The sequence below is a fragment of the Sturnira hondurensis genome, unplaced genomic scaffold (assembly GCF_014824575.4).
Source record: "Sturnira hondurensis isolate 20B ecotype Veracruz unplaced genomic scaffold, ASM1482457v3 Scaffold0021765, whole genome shotgun sequence".
Taxonomy (NCBI): Eukaryota; Metazoa; Chordata; class Mammalia; order Chiroptera; family Phyllostomidae; genus Sturnira; species Sturnira hondurensis.
Genome location: NW_028094396.1, coordinates 826176 through 847108, shown reverse-complemented (window position 1 = coordinate 847108; position 20933 = coordinate 826176). Strand labels below are relative to the sequence as shown.

Below are 20933 nucleotides of genomic sequence, written 5' to 3'. Positions count from 1 at the left end.
AGAAAAGAGCTGCCCTGGCTGGTGTGGCTCAGTGGATTGAATGCTGGCCTGCGAGCCAAAGGGTCCCAGGTTCGATCTCCAGTCAGGGTACAGGCTTGGGTTGTGGGCCAGGTCCCCAGTAGAGGGCGTGTGAGAGGCGATCACACATTGTTGTTTCTCTTCCCCCCTTCCCCTCTCTAAAAATAAATAAAATCTTTTTAAAAGAGAGAGAGAGAGAGAGAGAGAGAGAGGAGCTTATCTGATTGAACTGAAGCACCAAAGTGGTTCGATTAATGATGGGAGTGGTTTGCACCCACCACATGGAGGGCCGACTTCACTGTCCTTGCAGTACAGGTCTGTCTGTGGGTCGTTGGAGTGCTCCGTTCTAAGCAACTCAGTCTAGTTTGGGGCCTGGAATGTGCACTTACTCATCATCCTTGACAAGCCAGCCCAGGCGTGTTGGTAGAGGTTGGGGTGGGATAATGGCTGTTTTGGGGATGGAGTACCAGGGGAGGCTGGAAGGGGAAGCAGCCCCGGGTATAAACTGAAAGGAACTGGGGGAGACTGATGGGCTGCTGGGGACATTCCGGGCACTTGGGCCTGTGTGAGCCGAGCCTGGGGAATCTGCCTGTGCATTTAGGGCTCTCTGGCCCAGGCTGGTGTCTCTGAGCTCTGTGGGATTTCCCTCCAGTGGGTTTGCCTGGGTCCCGCTGGACACCCCCAAACATACTGGTAGCAGGGACATGGTGGAATGCTCCTCGTTCACACCGTGACCCCTGCAGATGAGCCAGGGCCTTGTCTGAAGCCCTGGGCAGGCCTGGGTAGTACCCAGAAAGGCTTTGCACCATCAACCCTCTGTTCCTCAGGAGAAAATTGGCTGGCGAAAGGATGCCTTGCACTTGCTGGTCTTCACCACGGACGACGTGCCCCACATTGCACTCGATGGAAAACTGGGGGGCCTGGTGCAGCCGCACGATGGCCAGTGCCACCTGAACGAGGCCAACGAGTACACTGCGTCCAGCCAGATGGTGAGGGGGTGAGGGCCGGGACCCCAGCACTGCCCCTCTGACCCAGCCCATGGTCTGGGGGCTCACTGGCACTGAAATCCTCGTCTGGCCTCTGCTCGCTGACTTTCCCAGCCACTTGGGGGACTGGGTTTTGTTATTCCATCTTCTCTAGCTGGGCTTCCTGAACTCCTCATTAACTTGGAATGCTGCTGAGGGATTTCTGTTGCTGGCTAGGCTTTCTGCCATTGTGCATTTAAATGGCAGCGTTCCACTGAGGGAAGGGGTGATCTGGGAGACAGGATAAATCCCTACAGGGAGAGGCAATCTTATGGGGGTGGGGGGACAGGGCACGTGCTCCTTCAGAGATCAAAACTGGGGTAGAAGTTGCAGGGTAAGCCAAGCTGAGGCAAAACTTCCCGACTTCTGGAGATGGGCTCCCTGAGGAACGGGGCCCATTAGTGTCCGAAAGGGGTCCGAAGGCATCCTGCATGGAGTGGGCGGCCATCTCAAACATATCAAATGAGCAATAGATGGACGAGTGAAGCGAATTCCTACATTCCCATCACCCAGACCCAACGATTACCAAGATCCTGTCACACTATTCAGTTAAAAAATTGATCTGTACCTTCCTCCTTCCTGAATCCATTCTGGTGTCTGGCTAGAGAGGAATTCTTTCTAATTTTCTCTGCTGGACAAGCCCATTTTCTCCAGTTTCAAGAGATGGCCAGTGTCCAAGCTTTCTGTATTATCCAAGAATAAGGGAGCCTGGAAAAAGGACTCATAATTGTACAGCCCGATAACCACAGGACTGAGATGGGCCCCTGTACCCATCACCAGCCCTTAAAGCCCTTCAGGGTTTTGTTAAAGTGCCCCTGGGCCTCCTCCCTTCCTCCCTGCTTGTGTCCCATGCCCACCTCGGCCCGACTTTCAGGCCAGAGGCTGGCAGCCTCTTCTACCCATTCTGAGCCACAAGCAGAGCTTCGCAGGACACGTGCTGGGCAGTGGCAGGCCCAGTCGTTAGACATAGGACAAGAAAAGGAAAATGAGGCGAGGAGATCCGGAGGAAAGGTCTTAAGGAACAGGAAAAACAGGTGCTGACCCCAGTGGGAGGGCGTGGTGGCTGTTCATTGTGGGGCCTCCCGACTCGGCCCCATCCCGGCTGCAAGGGCGGAAACCCAGACCAGGTAAGGGGGCCCTGCAGTCATCACTTCTCCCTTCTGGGTGGTGGTGCTGGAGGGTCTTTCCCTGGAGGGACGTATCCTCTACACACCTCCTCAGGGGAACCTGCCGTGGGACTTGGTGATTAAGGGGCTGCCAGGGGAAGGAGCTGTTCGTGGCGAGGGATGTGTCACTGAGTGCGTGTTGGAGCCTGGTAGTGACTCAGAAAGGTTCCAGCCCAGACTTTTGCATTGGCCCTAGGACTATCCGTCCCTTGCCTTGCTTGGGGAGAAGTTGGCAGAGAACAACATCAACCTCATCTTTGCAGTGACGAAAAACCATTATATGCTCTACAAGGTATGTATGGAGGGAGGGAGGGAGGGAGGTTGGTGTGCTGATTCTGGGGGCCGTGCTGACCCTCAGGTGAATGGGAGACTAGAAAGTGGGGTAACCAGTGTTACCAGTCCTGCTGGGTTGGGGATTATAGCCCTGTCTTGATCTAGTGGAAAATAATAATGTTAAGGAATTCACCTAGCAGCGCATACACCTTTACAAGGAATTTAAACGCAGGCTATGTAGTTTAATGTTGAGAAGAACTTTGGGAATAGGGATTCCCACTTTTCACATGATGTGGTGCAAACACACAGGACACGCGGTAATGGGGAAGGACGATGGAAAACGGAAATGCACACAGACAGAACTGAGGCGTGGAGGCCAGCTGTGTCTGTGGTGCCAGTTTTCTGGAATTTTCCTGCCCTGCCTACAGAGTGCAGGAGACCAGGGGGCTAGTTGGGACAGGAATTCCTGGAGAAAACAATAAATGTCTCAAGTGCACAGGGAAGTCTGTATGGATCTGTTCTGTCTAAGAGTATTTCTGGGTCATCCTGTGGACCATTATCATCAATTCCCTCTCGAACATGCTCTTTCCCACGATCACAGGCAAGCCACCTGGTCCGGGAGAACTGTATAAGCTAAACGTTCAGCTCAGCTCGCCTCTGACATCCCCGGGATGAGGGGTGGTGGGAGCTCCGTCCCCACCTCCAGGCGGCTGGCCCTGGTCCCCTCTCCTTTCCGCTCTAAATACCCACAAAGAGCCTTTATTGAATTATGTTTTTCTCCTGTTCCTGCCCGAGATTCCTGCTGATAAAATGCCACTGATGTGTACTTGAGCTCTTGATCTCCTTTCAGTCGGAGTCAATTTGAGAAGATGAAAACGAGGGAAGAGGATTGTTTTTTTCTGTTTTGTGGAGTATGGCAGGATAAAACACATCCATTTACAAATAACATTTTTAGAGGGGTCAGTTGTGCGGCCTGGGCTGTGCATGCTTCCAGATGCACAGGGCGGAAGAGACCCCTTGGCTTAAGCCAGCCTTAGGGACGCTTTGCTCAGGGGAGTCCAAGGTGGGCTGATAGTGGCGGGTGCTTCCAGATGCTTCTGTCACTTTAATAAGTGGCATACTCAGGTGTTAATACAACTGAAAGAGGAAAGGCAGGTACTTCAAGGCTGCCTGCTTTGTTGCAGGGCTTCACCCAGAGGGCACCGTTCCCATCCCCATTCCCCATTAGGAAGAGAGGCTGCACGGCAGTCCCTGGGAAGGCTCCCCTTTCACTTCTGCTGAGCAGATTGAGGGCGTCCTTTGGTGACCCTGGGAATACCTGTGTGGATGAGGGGAGACATGGCAGGAGACGGGGCGGAACATGTTGACCTTGGAGGGTGGACATTCAGAGTGCTGTCCATTACATGCTGGAGGGGCGGGGGCTCCGAGAAGGAGCATGGATTATCCTTGAGGCACAGATCTAGAGCTTCAAGGACGGACATTGCACAGCCTATTACAGTAACTCTTCCCCGTGCCAGTTCTTTTCGCCGTGCCTCGTGGCACCCTCTCCGACTTACGGTGCTAGAGAGTGGCTGGGGCGGGGGGCCTTTGCTATTCAGAGAGCAGGGTTCACTTTGGTGGTATGAAAGGGCAGATGGGCTTATTTCTTATTTCTTTTTCTTCCCCCAAGAATTTTACAGCCCTGATACCTGGAACAACGGTGGAGATTTTACACGGAGACTCCAAAAATATTATTCAACTGATCATCAACGCATACAACGTAAGTCATCAGTTTCTTTTCCACTGAGGCTCTGGGAGCTGACCCGCACTGAGGTGGGCAGAACGCCGTGCTGGCATGCTCGGCTGTGCTCGCTGACTGTTGCCTCTTGAGTTCAGTGCCTTTCTCCTTTGCTCAAGTTCGGGCTGAAGAAGGCTATCCTGCTTGAAACATCCTTCTCTTCTCACTCTGCCAACTTGCCTCTCCTTTTAAGCTGACCCCCGTGAGCTGTGACTGCTCAGCCAGACTGAGCCAGTGGCCTCTGACCATGCTTGGGTTGTGACTGTGTGAGACCCGGTTCCATCCGAGCAGCTCACTTGAGTGGGTGCAGGTGCTGTCCACTGACCCCACTGCCTAGGCGATCCTGCTGCTATGCCCCCTGGGGGGAGATGAGAGAAGCACGCACACTGATGTCACCTCACCAGGGGCAGGATGGTTGGAACTCCCCAGGTTCATGGAGCTTCGCATAGTACTGCAGACTGAAATGGGATAGAAAAACTAAGAATCAGCAATAGGTCTTTTGCCTGCACGCTTAGGGTGTGATTGCAATCAGCGGGAGCCTGAGTGGGCCTGTGGAATTCTGTGCTGTTACAAGTCACCCCCAGACCTTGTCTCTGGTCTGTAGTAAGTGCAGTGTTCACAGACGTGGTGTAAGAGTCGCTGCCACACCCCAGGCCGATGTCTGTGGTACCCAAGCCTCTTTCCTTTTCACTCTCTTTTACCTCAATTCTTGTGTTTTTTTATGGGAGACCATGCAATTTGAAATCACGTTCTTTTTGGGGGGGATTTTAGACTGAATGGTTTAATTTAGTTACTGAAATAACTAAATATTGTCAATCTGAAGTAAAAAGTCATGTAACTGACCTGCACAAGTCACCATAACATTTTTAGTTTTTATTTCTTTAGTTTATTCTTTTCATCAAATTTATTGGGGTGACACTAGTTAACAAAATCATACAGGTTTCAGCTGCTCATGCCACAACACACCATCTGTGCACCGTATTGTGTGTTCACCACCCCAAGTCAAGTCTCCTTCCATCACCATGCATCCCCCTGTACCCTCTTCCACCTCCCCCCACCAATCTGAGTGTTTTCTCTTCCTTTTTCTCTTTTGCTCCATCCCTCCACTTGCCTCCTCAGCCCCCCCCTCCCGACAGCTGTCCTGCTCTCCATCATCTCAGACTCTTCAGTTGGCTTGGTAGTTCACCCCCCTTGTGAGTGAAATCACATGGCACTCGTCTCTCTCACGGGCTACCCCAGTCCTCAGTGCCCTAGGAGCACTGGCCTCAGACCTAGTGTCTAATCCCCCGGGGAATGGCAAGCACGCTGTGCTTGTGCTGGGAGGTATGAACCTACTCTCAGCCGCCCTCTCCCTGCCTATCTCCAGGATGGTTGCAGCCTCCAGTGCCCACCTTGCCCTTCATAGGGCCAGGTAGCTCCCAGATAGAATTCAGAGTGTATCTTCCTGTTAAAACAAAGTTACATGTAGAGTAAGTATAGTCCAAGTGGACTATAGCCCGCAAAGTAGACTTTATGGGCTAACCTGGCAACCCGGCTAACCACTGTGGCATCACATGTGTGTGAGAGGAACCACCTTTCCCAACCACGACAGATTTACAACTGAATATTTGGAACTCAGCCTTTTCTAGTGTTGACTTTTTCCACCTACTCATGGGGCCCTTTTTGAGGGACAGGATGTTGCTCAGCTAGACCAGGAGCTATTGGTGGTGCCCTTGGGCCCTGGAGGAGCTGGAGTGTGGGGGTGGCCAGCCCCCTCCTGGTCTCCTGGAGCTTTGGTGTGAGTCAGGGAGCAGTGAGGATTTGTGCCTAGGTTTCCCCCCTCCCCCACCTCCTGTTACAGTTAAGGGTCCGCTTCACAAATTCTTTGATTCCTCCTGGCTCCCGAACTCCCTACTGAGAGAAACTGCTGATTTCTTTCTCCTTTCCTACCTCACTTCCCACTTACTAACATCGTCTTTTCTGATCTCTGACCTCTAAATCTTTGCCAGATCCCTTGGCAAAACCAGAACCCAGAATGAAGGGGATAGAGTTTCCAGTTAGCTTTATACTTAGTGATTTGAGATTTCCATAGTGGCGGGAGCATGACACACAGAGAAGTGTTTGCGAAGAGAGCGCGTATGCGAGGAAGGGGCCCAGCCTGGCGAGTGTGGCCCTGTTTCTGGGGGCCACGCATCACCGTGAACCTTTGGACGCAAGCTCTGGACACTGAACTGAAGTCAGAGTGAGAGCCAGACCCCGGCCTAGGTGGTTCTCCCCATCCTCCGGGGGTCTGGGTTAGGAGGTGGCCTGGTGCTGGACCTGCTCTCAGTGGCAGGGTGACTGTAGCTTACCTCTGCTGAGCCAGGGCCTGTGAGCGAGAAATGGCTGAGGAACAACCGCATCTCAAGCCCTGGGTGGAGTGAGGATGTTCTCCTGAGCATCTGGGGAGGAGCCACCTCCCAGCATTTCCACCCAGTTCCTGAGGCCAGACCCCAGTGGGTGGATGACAGACCTAGGCCCTTCCCAAGAGCGTTTCCTGGGGAAGGCGCAGTCTCTCTGCTCCTCGCGGCTTCAGTGAAGTGAGGCACAGTGCCACTCAGTTCCACAAAACTGCCTGGGTCGTGTTCGCCAGAAATGAAAGAACATGCTGCTCAGGTAACGTTGTAGGGCTTCGTGGCTCTGCACGCCCACACTTGTGTCACTTGTGTGTGGGAGCGTGAGGTGGGGGTGTTCCCGGGGTGGGACTCTCAAAGGCTCGGTGGCATTCTTTCTCTGAGGTACATTGTGTTGACGCTGGGCAGGATTCGTGGTAAATAGATTGGCTTTCTCTAAGGAAACACGCTCTGTCCGTGTGGTCGGCAGAGGACGGGAGAGGAACGGGGAGCCCTCTCTGCTGTCGAGGAGTCCCCGAGGAGTCCTGCAGGGCGAGCTGCACTCGCAGCCTGGCACGAGTCCCCTGGGGACTTGTGGGAACCCGGCACTGCAACCTGACTCCAGTTAAACTGGCTCCTGTAAGAGAGCACGGTAGGAAATGGGACGTGTAACTTGTGGACGTATGAAATGCAGCTTTTTAAAAATGGGCAATTCTGGAATACTATCAACAATGACTGTTTAAATTTATTGGAAAATTTTAAAATAGCTTTATTGGGAGGTAATTAACATGTAATAAACCGTACAGATATAAAGTGGACAATTTAAGTTCCAACTCATGTACATACCTGCGAGGTATTGAACATACCCATCACTGCAAAAAGGTGGGATCTCTGGTGTTTGCCTACTTCTACCCCCACCCCTTCAGTGGAAGTTTAAAGTGATATTTTAAATAAAGAAATGTGAAATGGCAGGGTATTTGGAGCAAAGCCTGGTTGGTGGAAGCCGTGTTGGGGGTAAGTTGGTGCTTGGCATTGAGTAGCACCTGTTTGGTTGCCAGCGTTTCTGGCAAATGGGAAGGCCCGGGCTGGACTTCAGCCCTTAGCACTTCTCCTGGATTTGAGCCTCCAACTGGCCTCTGGTGCGGTGTGTGTAGTGTATAGGGTGTGTGTGGTGTGGTGTGGTGTGTGTGTGGTGTGCGTGGCAGGGGTGTGTTGTGGGGCTGCGGGTGTGGGTGTGGTGTGACCTTTTGCCTGCACTGGAGGCTCTAGTCGGCTCCGAGGGTCCTTCCTTCTGCTCCTCTCCCCGACCACAGCTCTAACCAGACTGTTTGCGTTTCTCTGTGTCACTTACTGTCTCAGCGATTTGCGGTGGATTTCAAATGAGGCAAGCAACACGTGACTCAGTGTGGGTGTTGACTTCTGCCTTCCTCTGAGAGTTGCTGACAAACCATTTGTGGGGACCTTGTGGAAAGATTTTGGTCGGAACATCTGTAACAGATGAAATAGCTGTGGTATTTAGCTCCGCTGAAGATGGAGCAAAATGAAAAAGATATGCTTGATTTAATATCTTGCAGAACTGAGTCTGTCGTATGCAACTTTCACAGTGAGAAATCTTCAACTCTGGACTTTGATTTATAAGTGTATTCTTGTAGTGCTGAATTTCTTCGCTGTGGGAGGTCACCAAACCCTCCCGAGAGTGTTGAGCCGTGGGGAGCCTTGCTGTAGACTTGGTGTTGGTGATAGGGTCTCTTCCAGTGCTGGGGAGGGAAGAGGGGCTGGCTGCACACACACAGCACCAGCTCACGTCTCACTGCAAAAGGGGAGTTGGACTCGGGAGCAATCGCCGTGGCCCCCTTTCAGAGTGGGAAAAAGCAGAGTGAGCTGGGAACCTCTAGAGTTGCATGTGGAGGGTGACATCAGAGGCCGTGGTATATGTTCCTCCTCACTGAGCACATGTTTCTCTTTTCGTTGTTGCCATAAAGTCTGCTCCCACCCACATCACAACTGCCTGACTTAAAGTAATTGCAGATGTGACCTAGCCCGACTGAGTATTTAATACTCATTTAATAGCCTCCAAACTTCTGACATTCTTGACATTGTCTCCGTGTCCTAGGATGAGGAGTAAGGAATGATCCTTCAGAGGCAAAGCTGGTAGGGGTTCGTTGACTTTCAGGAGTCACACACGAGTCTTCGTGTGAAAGAACTGCAATGTCCGTGGCTTTGATCCTCTCCTGTATCTTGTTTCCTGTTCATTCATTCATTCATTTACCCATTCACCCATTCATTCAGCAAATGTATACTAATGACTGTGGCAGGCATCGCGCTAGACCTTGGGAATAAAACAGTGAACAGAACGCAGTCCTGCCCTCTGGGGTCTCGTAGTCTTTTAGGGGAGACTGGCCCTCACAGGCAGAATATGGCCTGCCTGTCCACACTCTTCCAAGTCGAAGCCAGTTTTCAAAGACAGGAGCGTTGGCTGTAGCGAGTACAGAGAGCGCTGCAGGGGCATCAGAAGGCCTGGGCCTGCCTGCCTGCCTCTGGCAGCTGGATGACCCTGGAGGAGTTCTTTTCTTTGGCTTCAGCTGATGATGACCTTGGAGGAGGCCTTTTCTTTGGCTTTCTGTCTCCATAACATGAGAAGTTTGAACTAAATAATCTCCTTCATTCCTATGCCTCTACTGTCTTGAGAGTTCCTGATTTTAGAGAGTGTGTAGGGAGCAGGAATACTACAAGTTTCAGATAGAAAAACAAGGTTTCGGGGGCGTATGGCCAGAGTAGGACACAGAATTCTGTTTCCATCCACTCGGTTGCTGGTTCATAGAATGGGAGGCCCAGTGCCCAGCGCACCTCCCCCTCCCCTCCCTCCACCAAGTTCTCCGTTAGCACATCCAGGTGAATCGACCTCAGGATCTTCGTGATCCTGTTTGCCAACCGCCAGGCCTACATTTCACGTGACTTCTCTAACTTTTTACATAGCTCCAATCCACCTGACCCTTTAATGACACGTAGTTTTGCCTCATCCTCATATTTACTCACCATTACAGGTTTTTAAAATTTTTTCACTGTTTCAAAAATAACTTCATTTAAGTTCCTTCTACCAGTCCTGAGCTCCTTTGTGTCGCTGCTGTTACACTCTCCATCCTTCCATCCGTGCGATGGCAGCTTGCACTCAGTCCTAGAGAGAAATGTAATATGGCCCTTGGACTCGACAGCTCAGCGGGAGAACAGACTTGTGAATAGCCCATCCATCCAGCAGGAGCGTGCTGTGTGTGGGGCCGTGTGCTCGCAGCCCTTTGCCAGCTGAGGCTGGCACTTACGAGAGGAAGTGGATTTAAGAGAGAGCGTATTTTTAGAGTTGTAGAAGCACTTACACAATTTGTTACAAAAGGAGAGACTTTTTTGTAGGAATATTTTTACCAGCTGTTAATTTGTTAGGAAAACTGCATATTTAACCTATACAAGTTTAATACTACATGCTCAGCAAAAAGAAAAAAGAAAGAAACCACATGAGAGCAAGTTTCCCCTGCTGTTCCGTTCAGTGCCATGTTCCCTGGGCGCACCTGGGAAGTCGGACAGCTAGCCCTTCAGTTGGTCTTGGGTTCCGTGTGGCCATGCGCCCCTTCGAGTGTGTACTTCCTGCTATGCTGAGTGTACTAAGTGTACAAAAAAATTCTGCAAAAAAATTCTGGGGGGAGGATATGCCCCCTAAGTATAAGCCAGTTACTTTATTTGCATTCAGCCTCCAAAGCGTATCATCCTTAAGAGATTTTCAATAGCAGTTTTTTAAACTAACAGACAAAAAAATTGTTCAGACTTTTCACAAATCGAATGCACCTGAGCGTCCAGTGCTTAGATAATATTAGTTGCGTCTAGTAGTCCTTTGCCACATCCTCCTTCGTTACTGTCCCTAAGGGTTCCCATTATTTTTGCCTGTTTTAAATTTCATATAAATAGAATCATATAGTCCATATGCCTTTTGTATTTGGCTTCTTTCCAGCATTGCTATGTTTATGGGATTCATTTATATTTTGACATGTCATATTTCATTCATTCTCATTACTGTGTGGTATTTTGTGAACATACCACAGTTTAAAAATAAACCCTGTTCTATTATTGACAGGCATTTGGGTAGCTGTAGACAGTGTTGCTATAGGCATTCTCGTACACGTCTTCTGGTTAGTACACATCTCTTGGGTAGACCAATAGGTCTGCGGTTGGCTGACGCTTTAGCAGATACTGCCTAATGGTTTTCCCCAGGGTCGTACCCGGTACGGTTCCACCAGCAGAGTGTGAGGACCTCAGTTGCTCCACATCCTTTCTGACACTGATGTTTTCAGTCTTTTATTTTCATCTGTTCTCATGGGAAATTTTGGCTTGATTTTCATTTCATTCACTGTCTTGAGGGCATAATCCACTCAAATGACGTTATTCTCTGATAATGTAGTTCAGCCTCACCTGAGCGTACCTCATCTGATGGGGGGTGGGTGTGAAGAACGATAGGATGCACTCCTGGAGAAAGTGCCTGCAGGACTGATTTTTTTGCAGGATGATAAGGAGCTGGCCAGGGAAGAGAGGAGAGAAGAGCCATCAAGCAAAAGGACACTATTCCATGTGTAAAGGACCAAAGTATGGAGAGCACAGGGCAACATTTGAGGAGCTGTGTGTCTGAACCTGAGGGTGGGATGCAAGGTGACTGGCAGATAATAACATCACATGGCAGGTGGACCATTATTGACATCTCCAAGCTCCCGGAGGGAGACCTCAGGCCAGTTACTAGCAAGATGGGCGTGTGGGTGTGGAGAGAAGGCAGGGGTGAGAACGGGGCACCTCAACAAGCCCCCTGGCTGGCTCTTGCCTTGGCTAGAGGCACCCATGAGAGAGGAAGCCACGTGGGCATCAGAGAACCACTGTGGAGAGCATCTTGGCTGCAGCCTTTACTGATGTTTTGGGCCTCATCTTCTCTCTTTGTTCAGAGCATCCGGTCCAAGGTGGAGCTGTCAGTTTGGGATCAGCCCGAAGACCTTAACCTCTTCTTCACTGCCACCTGCCAGGATGGTGTGTCCTACCCTGATCAGAGGAAGTGTGAGGGCCTGAAGATCGGGGACACGGTAAGTCCTCGCCCTGTCTCCGTTTCTGTGGCATGTGTCAGCACTGGCCATCATTCTTTGGCTTCTGATAACTTTTGTGACTTACTAGAGTCCTTTAGTAGTTTTTATTCTGTCTTAGCCTGGCAGACTTTCTGAAGCCTGCTCTGTGTCGTGCCTTCCAGGTGCCCAGTGGACTTGTCAGAGAGCCCCAGTCAGCAGACAGACATCAGCGCATTGCCCCCTCAGTCTTCCTCAGGTCGACATTGTGCCTGGGTGTTCACACGATTGTTGTCTTCCCCGGACAGGCATGGAGTCAGGTGGCAGAATGTGGGCAGGGGTCTAAGAGACCTGGCCTCATCCCTAGTCTTCTACAGCTTGCTGTGTGTCTCGGGTACTCTGACCCTCACCCTTTCCTTCTGTCAGATAGGAAGAAATCTCTGGGTAGAGTGTTCAGTGCAGTGTGTCAGGAAAGCTGAGGAATGATGTGTGGAAAACCCCAGAGAAGGACCTGTTTAGCTGGAGCACCGGGCCCAGCAGAACGGAGGAGGGAAGAGCTTACGCCCCACACACACAGGATGCCTGGGTTCAGGAAGGCTCCTAACGATTTCCCATGGTATCCTTATACCTGGGACAAATGACACGAGTTGATAACAGCACAGTCAGGCTGATTTGTAGCTGGGGGAACACTCTTTCTAAGAGTTTTGGTAATGCCAACTGGAAGAAAGCCTTGACTGAGGTCCCACACATCTCTTGTTCGTTTGTGTTTGCTAATGGCTTGAGCTGAACTCCTAGGGACCCGCTTGGCAAATACAGGAAGATCACAGAGCTGGAGAAAACAGATTGTCTTACAAATAAGAAAACCAAGATTTAAAGTATTTTTTTAAGTTAAGCTGGGTTAAAATCATCAGGATTAATGTCTTGCATTTCATTAATAATAATATTGATAATATTAATAGGCTAGAGGGAACTTGGTAGTCTTTTTTAAAAAGAGGATCTTGCAAATTCTAATTCTCAAAGGTTCAATGTGAATGGACTGTTGCATTAAAAAAAAAGTACTGTCAGTGAAAGCCGCATTCACAGAAGTATTTTGAAACCCCAGAGAATGGTTCCAGTCTTCTTTGTATGGGTCAGTCTGCATCAGAGTTCCCTGCTCAGTTCTGTTTGCCGAAGGACAGTGACAAGTAAATGATCGTGATGCATTGTCTGGAAACCAGGAAGGTCAAAGGGTCTGGCGTCTGTTGATAGTAAGGCATAAAATCGGGATTCTCTTTGGATGCAAGAAACTGAAGCCCATTCATGCCCCCTTAAGCAAAAAAGGGAAAATCGTTATAGAGTATTGGGTCCCTGATGGGCCCAAGGGGAAAATGCAGTTGGTTTCGGGAAGCACCATAAACAGGAAGTGACTCGGCTGTGTTCCCCATCTGGTTCCCTGTGAGGGACAGACTGTTGTCCATGTCGACAGGTGAGAAGAGATGAGAAAAGCCGAGGCACAGAGAACTGAATGAATTGCCCAGGCTCTGCAGCCCGTGAGAGTAGCAAGTGAGGGTTCAAAGCTGGGGCTTTCTGGCTCTGGTGCCAGCGCCCTCTCCCCAGCCTCTTGGTGCCCACGATCCTCCCGTCGTGCCTGTTTCCCAGGGCTTGTCTCAGAGCNGTTATAGAGTATTGGGTCCCTGATGGGCCCAAGGGGAAAATGCAGTTGGTTTCGGGAAGCACCATAAACAGGAAGTGACTCGACTCTGTGTTCCCCATCTGGTTCCCTGTGAGGGACGGACTGTTGTCCATGTCGACAGGTGAGAAGAGATGAGAAAAGCCGAGGCACAGAGAACTGAATGAATTGCCCAGGCTCCGCAGCCCGTGAGAGTAGCAAGTGAGGGTTCAAAGCTGGGGCTTTCTGGCTCTGGTGCCAGCGCCCTCTCCCCAGCCTCTTGGTGCCCACGATCCTCCCGTCGTGCCTGTTTCCAAGGGCTTGTCTCAGAGTAGCGGGTGGTGGCAAAGACCTAGGCCCCCACTTGGGGAATCCACGCAGTGTATCCAGTGCCTTTGCGTGTTTTACACACACCCACGTCTCAGGTGGGGAATGGGGTGCTGTTCTCATCATGGCTGCTGGCAGCAAGATGTGGGGCGTGATGACCTGCCCAGGATCACCGAGGTCGCATCACTAGTCACTGCCTCCGTACCACGGAGGGAATAACATGCATCGCTGTTCGGGGGGGGTTATGATGCGCCCGAAGCTGCAGCGGGGGTTCTACCCACCTGCGCTTCCTCCAGGGGCCTCATAAGTTAGACACACGTTGTTCCCTGTTTTATGGGACAGAGACTCAGGCTCTGGGGGGCGGGAGGGGGGGTCATCTGAGACGCTTGCCAGAAGTCCCCCGACTCACGAGACCCAAGCCCCAGGAGTCAGATGCGAGATGGCTGATGCCCGAGTCTGTGTCCTCCCCGACCCCCTCACTCACCTCGGGGGTAAGGCCTCACAGCAGTCCCTGGGCACACCGGTATACACATTTTGGTTTGTTGATGGGACACCTCAGGATAGGGAGGTGTGGTCTAGAGACAGAAAACAATTTTAAGTGCCACTTTCTCACAAAAGCAAAAGATCTGCTGTGTCTGGGTGATTTGTAGAGCATATGAAGAAGTAGAGAAAGAAGACAGTCCCTCCCACACCAACGGCCCTCAACAGCCGGGCCTCCCGTGAGATCTGAGGGCTGTGGCCCAGAACAGGCACCCATGCTGGCTCCTGGTCTCCTGTCAACCTCTCGGGGCTGTCTGGCTGGCCAGGGGCCTGGTCTCAGGGCCCCAGGGGCCCAGGCAAGGGTGGTGGGGTTTTGTTTTCAGTGGGTGGAGACAGGCTGTCACAGGATAGCGGCCACTTGCCCATCACAGTCGGACACGGGACTGCTCATAGGGCTGAGCCAGGCCAGGGGAGACCACAGGAGGCGAGCTCTGTAAGGACCCTGGAGGCAGTGGGGGGCAGGGCCTACTGCAAAATGAAAATACGGGGTTCCTGCTCAACAGTGATAAAGAATTTCAGGAGGACAATAGCAGAACACAGGGCCATCTGCAGGTGGGGCCCCTCAGAGGCACGTGTCCCCAGGGCCCGGCCTGGGAGGGACGTTTGGGGGGCTTTCCCCCACCCCCTTCTTGCTGAAGGAGAGGGTCAGGTCCAGCTGGGACCAGTCTGCTTTTCTTAACCCTGGGCCAGGACGTCCAACTTTCTGTTCCTCCTCACAGGCTGAATTGCCCTTCTCCAGAGAGATCTCAGTTGGGCTTTGGCAAGCAGGCTTGCTACCGAGCATGTGGGCATTTCCCTCTTGATATTTGTCCCAAGGACAGATCTGGTGCAGGAAATAAACATGCAGACAAGTTAACCCAAAGGAGGCTGATGGGTGTGGTGGTAAAAGCTGGGCACGTTACCACGGGAGCCCCAAAGAATGAGGGGCCCAGCTCTGCAGAGGGCACTGCTGGAGCCGGGGTTTGGAGCATGAGCAAGAATTTCCCAGACACAGAGAGGGGAGATGGGCAGGTCCCATGAGTGGGCATAGCATGTGCAGAGCCGCAGGTGAGTCTTTAAAGGTGTGAAAGAACATTGTCTTTTTATAATTACAAGGCTGCTGAGGGCCGTGGGCTGGGGCCCGAGGGGTGGGTGGCTGGAGCCGGGGCTGCAGAGGCAGGCCGGGGCCGTGCCCGCAGGACCCCCGGGCAGAGCTAAGGTATCTGGCTGTTATTTGGAAGGTGGGTTCCGTTCTTCAGAGCCACAGGTTGGGAGGGCATTGGACAAGCCATGGAATGGCAAGGGGAAGGGCCCTGGGGCTCGCCTGGAGAGGGGGGTGGTGAAGGCAGACGGGAACAACTGTCATCTGGTAGGTACCTCAAGGTCTGGCGTGCAGAGATGTGCGGGACCGCCTCGGGACAGCTGAGTTCGGGTGGCAGCCAGGTGGTCTCACCTCCTGGTAACAGAAGCCTCCTGCAGGGCTGGGGGCAGGGAGGCAGGCAGAGATCTGTGGTCACTTCCAGCCCGAGGTTTTGGTTTAGTGTCTCTGTTCTCTGGGCTAAGAGATCTTGTCCAGGAAAGAGCAGGAGAGGTGGCAGGAGGTGAGGAACAGGGATGTCCTCAGAGAGAAATGTTACAGAAATAAAACCTTGAGAACCCCAAATCCAGTGGGCTTCTCTTCTCCAGTGATTTCCGGTGTTTCCCTGATTTTCCTCCCCTCGTCCCAGCACCGCCCGGGACTGACTGACTGGCCCGGCCCAGGGAGTCGGTTTTCTCACGGACCAGCTTTGACAAATCAGTATGCAAGTGGCCGGCTGTGCGGCGAGCACTAACGCCCAGTACAAAGGGCCCAGTGAGCCTGTCGTGGGCTTCCCATGGTGCCCTGTTCCTGCCCCTTCTCTGGGGCTTTGTTTCGATGTGCTCCTGGTGGACTTGGCATCTGCACAGCCCTGGGTTTGGTGGGTTTGGGGTGGGGGCCGGGGGGCCTGTTTGAAAGGGTGGTCAGACCAGCAGCCCTGCTGGGGAGCCAGGAGCATCGCAATGAGGTTTAAAGAACATGCTGGGCAGGAGGGAGGGCTGCTCCACCCAGCCTTCCTCTGGGGTCTCGGAGGGGAGAATGGGAAGAATCCGAGACCTGGGGGGCCTTCGGTACCGGTTGGAGGCCATAGTCATCAGGGAAGAGAAGCCTCTTTCCAGATCCTGCTGGACTCCCCAGTCTTTCCTGACCCCTTAGGGGAATGGACACTGAGAGGAAGGTCCTGCTGGACCGGTTTACTTGCTGTTCCTGAAGTGCTTCTTACGGACTCCGGCGCCTGCAGGACTTGAGACCCAGGGGCTGAAATAGAGCCCTTCTGTGGTCACCGGTGGCCACCTGCATGCTCGGACTGAGGAAGCTGCTGGACCGGCTTACAAGCCAGGTCCTCCTTGCTCCCCGGCCAGGCAGACGGGGCATGAGTTGTTCTAAATCCTGGGTGATCAGCTGCCAACACTGACTCGGGCTCCCAGCCTCTGCATTTACTCCCAGCAACCACAGACTCATCAGCAAGACTCAGGAGATTTCATTCTCTCTGTTGTTACTCTGTCCGTCATGCAGGCCAGATTCCCCTGGGGGACGGTTCTGTTCGGAGACAGGCACTTCCTACAGTGTTTCAATGATTGGATGCACTTCTGCCCCACAGATGCCTTTTGGAGCAAGGGCTTTTCAGTTAACAAGTGCATAGTGGTAGCCCTGGGAAGTAAGCCACGGAGCAAGTCCCAGCTTCTCTCTGAGCTTCAGAGGACAGGGGTGTTTTCTGCATTCTCAATGTCTGGGTGGGTGGCTCGGGTCAGGCACAGTCTCTCTTCCTGCTCGTCTGCAGACTTAGGTCATCCTGAGCCACGGCAGGAAGACGAGGGGGAGCCTCTGGCCATTGGGGGTCACCATCTGGCCCCATGGTGAGCCGAGCCACCTCTTCCTGTGTGCCCAGACATGGACACTGGGCATCTGCCTCATTCCCCACTTCCAGGAGGTAGCCCGCCAGTGAGAGCACAAGCCAGCCCTCACCAGCTGTGAGACCAGCACGAAGCCCGCCCACCCCGTGTTCTCTCTGGTGGTTGAGGTGCCTCCGTTCAGGGCGTGTAGATGAAGTGTTTGGGGAGTGCTTGCACAGTGCCGGGCACAGTGGGTGCTTGGCACCTGTAACCAGTAGTGTGTGTTGTCACGAGGCAGATTTCCATGCCTCATCTGTTTCGTCTCCTCAAGAGCCCACCCATACGTCAGTGCCTTGGAGTCTAGTCTTGAACTTGCTTTGTCGATCTCTCTTTTTATCTCCTCTCACCCCACCCCCGACATAAACATGACTAGGGGTGGGCTAGTCCCAACTGTCTACAGCTGGCTTGGTTTCCCCAGCGTCCTCCGACCCTGGCTTCTGGTCACGGTCCCCAGCCCCCGTCCACAGCATCTCCTGTGACGCCCTTCGGCTGACACTGACTGCTGGGTACCTGCTGTCAGGCGCCCTGGGCCGTGGCTTGGTGCCAGGCAGGACTCTCCAGGACCTAGAGAGCTGGGTCTGCCCCGCTCTTCTGTCTCTCACACTCTGCCCCCACCCTGGGGTGTCCCTGGGTGTCACAGAATCTGAAGGGAGGCTTTTTAGAATTAGTAAAGGTCCCAAAGCGATAAGGATCTGTAGAACATTTAGAAAAAAAATATTTTCACTGTTCTCCAAAAGTGCACATCATTACCTGAACAGGGTCCTGTAAAGCAGGTTCTTGGTGACTTTTAAACCCAGCCTTATTCCAGCCCAAATAATAGGGTAAGAATAACAATAGCTAAAGGTGGTTCCTAACCCATTTTGAGCTCTAGAATGATCTGAGGAGACTTGAAACATGAAGACACCCGGGCCAGACGTGGTGAGTGAGTTTCTGGAGCGGGCCCAGGCCTCCGTCTTTGTAGGAACCGCCACCACCCAGGGGAGGAGCACGCCAGCTCCCTGTGTGTGGACTTCGAGGGGCTCTGCGCCGAGGGCGGTGCTGGGCGGTTCTGACCACACGTGGCTCCTTTCTCAGTGAGAGACTCGGAGAGAGGTGGGGACGTCATGCTCTGCTTCCTGGGAGAATCGCACCGAGCAGCGCCCTGCTTTCCTCATACCTCAGCCAGGCGGGCACCTTTCCTGCCATCTGCCTGCTTGGTCCACCTGGCTGCCTGTTGCCAAGGCAACCCAGGAGGAGCTCAGGAGTCAGCAGTGCTTCTTTACATGCTGTCTTTTGAAAAGAAAAAGTCTGTCCCTGCGTGTGGCACATTTGATCCGTGAAGACTCTTTATGACCTCAGGGCCGTAGGCTGATTATTAGAGATGCAGCTGTGAGGACCATTCGGGTCCTTTTAGGTGTGCCCGTGAGGTACACTGGCAGGCATCCAGGTGTCCTACTGTCCCTTCTCCAGCAGGGAGGAAGCCTTCTACAGTGGTGTCTGTGGGCCCCGGTGCCCGTGAGCTCAGGGAGCGCCTCCCGCAGTGCCTGGCACAGAGGGAGTGCCCGGAGAGTGTTTGTTGGTTGAATGACTTTCAAAGTGAGACGGGAGGTGGTAGGAGAGAGGTGAGAGAAAGGGGAGAAAAAGAACTACATACCCTTGAGTGAGTCTTTCTACCTTTCTGTGGAAGCCCATTTTCTCAGGGTTGTGAGGGTGAAAAGAGGTAATGAACACTCAGGAACTGAGCACAACACGCGTCATATGTTGGCATGCCTGGGTAAGCTCTTCCTCAGTAAAACGAGGGCGGGCACCTGCTGACCTAGGGCCTCTTCCTTCTGGGGCCCCGTGTGTGTGGACAGGGCAGGGTTTTGCCGCAGCTCTCCACCGAGGACCTTGAGGACTTGTGCTTGTGCCAGGTCCCTGGGTGACTGGGAGGCCAGTGCAGGGTTCCTGACTCCCCGTGCCCACGATGTCCCCTCTCCTCTTTCTGCCCAGGCATCCTTTGAGGTGTCGGTGGAGGCCCGGAGCTGCCCAGGCAAACACACGGAGCAGATGTTCACCCTGCGGCCCGTGGGCTTCCGGGACAGCCTGGAGGTGAGGGTCACCTACAACTGCAAGTGTGGCTGCAGTGCGGGGCTGGAGCTGGACAGCCCCAGATGCAGCGGGAACGGGACTTACGTTTGCGGCCTGTGTGAGTGCAACCCCAGCTACCTGGGCACCAGGTGCGAGTGCCAGGAAGGGGAGAACCAGAGCGGGTACCAGAACCTGTGCCGGGAAGCGGAGGGCAAGCCCCTGTGTAGCGGGCGTGGGGAGTGCAGCTGCAGCCAGTGCTCCTGCTTCGAGAGCGAGTTCGGGAAGATCTACGGGCCTTTCTGCGAGTGCGACAACTTCTCCTGCGCCAGGAACAGAGGAGTCCTCTGCTCAGGTAGGCTCCCCGAGCACGCACTCAGACTCTGAGCCGGGCCCAGGTGCTGTGAAGGCATCCCCCTAGCATGCCTTTCACTCACCACCACCCTCTTCCTGGGAGGAAAGGAGGGCAAGCCAGGCCGCGGGTGGGGACCCATGTGTCAAATACAGAAGCAGGAGAAGGAGCTGCCATGAGACGTGGGCCGTCAAGAGTTGGAGGAGTCAGTCATGGGTCACCCAGGACTTGCCTGCACAGCAGTCCTGACAGGTTTCCAGCTCTTCTTGGTTGCCTCCTGGGACAGGGAGCTCACTGGGGCTGGTAGTGTTTATTCCCTTTTCAGATGTCACATTCATCTCCTATTGCTGCCCTAACAAGTTACTGTAAACCTGGTGGATTAAGACAATGCACATTTATCCCGTTATAATTCTGGAAGTCAGAAGTCTGGAACGGATGCTGTTTGGCTAGAATCCAGAGGCTGTCAGGGCTGCATCCCTTCTAAAAGCCCTAGGGGAAAATCTAGTACCTGCCTTTTCTGGTTGCTAGAAGCCATCAGCATTCCTTGGCTTGTAGCACCGACCTCCCTTTTCGAAGCACTCAGTGTAGCATCCTCAGATCTTGTTCTGACTCTGAGAAAGAGTCTGCTTTATTGTTGCATCTTACTCCTATTCTCATGCCTCACTATTATAAGGAGCCTGCGGTTTTGTTAGACCCACAAGGATAAGCCAGGAGTCTGCCCAGCTCGAGATCCTTGACTTAATGACACCTGTAAAGTTGCTTTTATCATGTGAAGTACCACAGGCACAGCTCCAGGGACTAGGCCGTGGGCATCTTCAGGGGCCATATTCTTCCTCCCACAGACTTGACTTGGAAGTTCCTTCTTACCTTGAACAAAAAATTGTTTCTCAATCACCTTCACCCACTGATTTGTCTTCTAGCCCTCCTCTTCCATGTGGCAGCCTGTCAAACATCTGAAAATTTCTGTGTGTTTCTCTGTGCTCACCCAGGCCTGCCCAGAAGGAAGTCCCTGCCTTCGCTGAGGGCTCTGTCGTGCGCTGTGCCCTCAGAATCGAGCACGTTATTTGTCCTTCTGGATAACAAGGGCTCCGCCAAACATTTGCTTCCTGTGATCTGCATATTCCTCTCCCATTAACACAGCCTGACACTATGCTCACTTTTCTGCTAAACAATCACATTATACTATTGACCTTGTGTTTAACTTCACTAACAAAATTTAAAGTTTTTAAATTTTTTGAAATGTAGTCCAGCCAAGTTTTATTTATTTATTATTTATTTTTTGGAAGATTTTATTTATTTTTAGAGGGAGGACGAGAGGGAGTGAAACATGGATGTGCAAGAGAATCATTGGTCAGTTGCCCCTTGCACACCCCCCTC

The 20933-nt window shown here is 52.6% G+C and overlaps 1 protein-coding gene across 1 annotated transcript in view; it reads left to right on the top strand.

The window, feature by feature from the left end:
• The window catches only part of ITGB5 (integrin subunit beta 5), a 117282-nt gene that overhangs the window by 63232 nt on the left and 33117 nt on the right, over positions 1 to 20933 (top strand). The window contains exons 6-10 of the mRNA XM_037033705.1: positions 846 to 1007; positions 2406 to 2501; positions 4152 to 4241; positions 11584 to 11718; positions 19130 to 19559. Of these exons, the coding sequence (XP_036889600.1) occupies positions 846 to 1007; positions 2406 to 2501; positions 4152 to 4241; positions 11584 to 11718; positions 19130 to 19559 (913 nt within the window). The remainder of the gene's footprint in view (positions 1 to 845; positions 1008 to 2405; positions 2502 to 4151; positions 4242 to 11583; positions 11719 to 19129; positions 19560 to 20933) is intronic.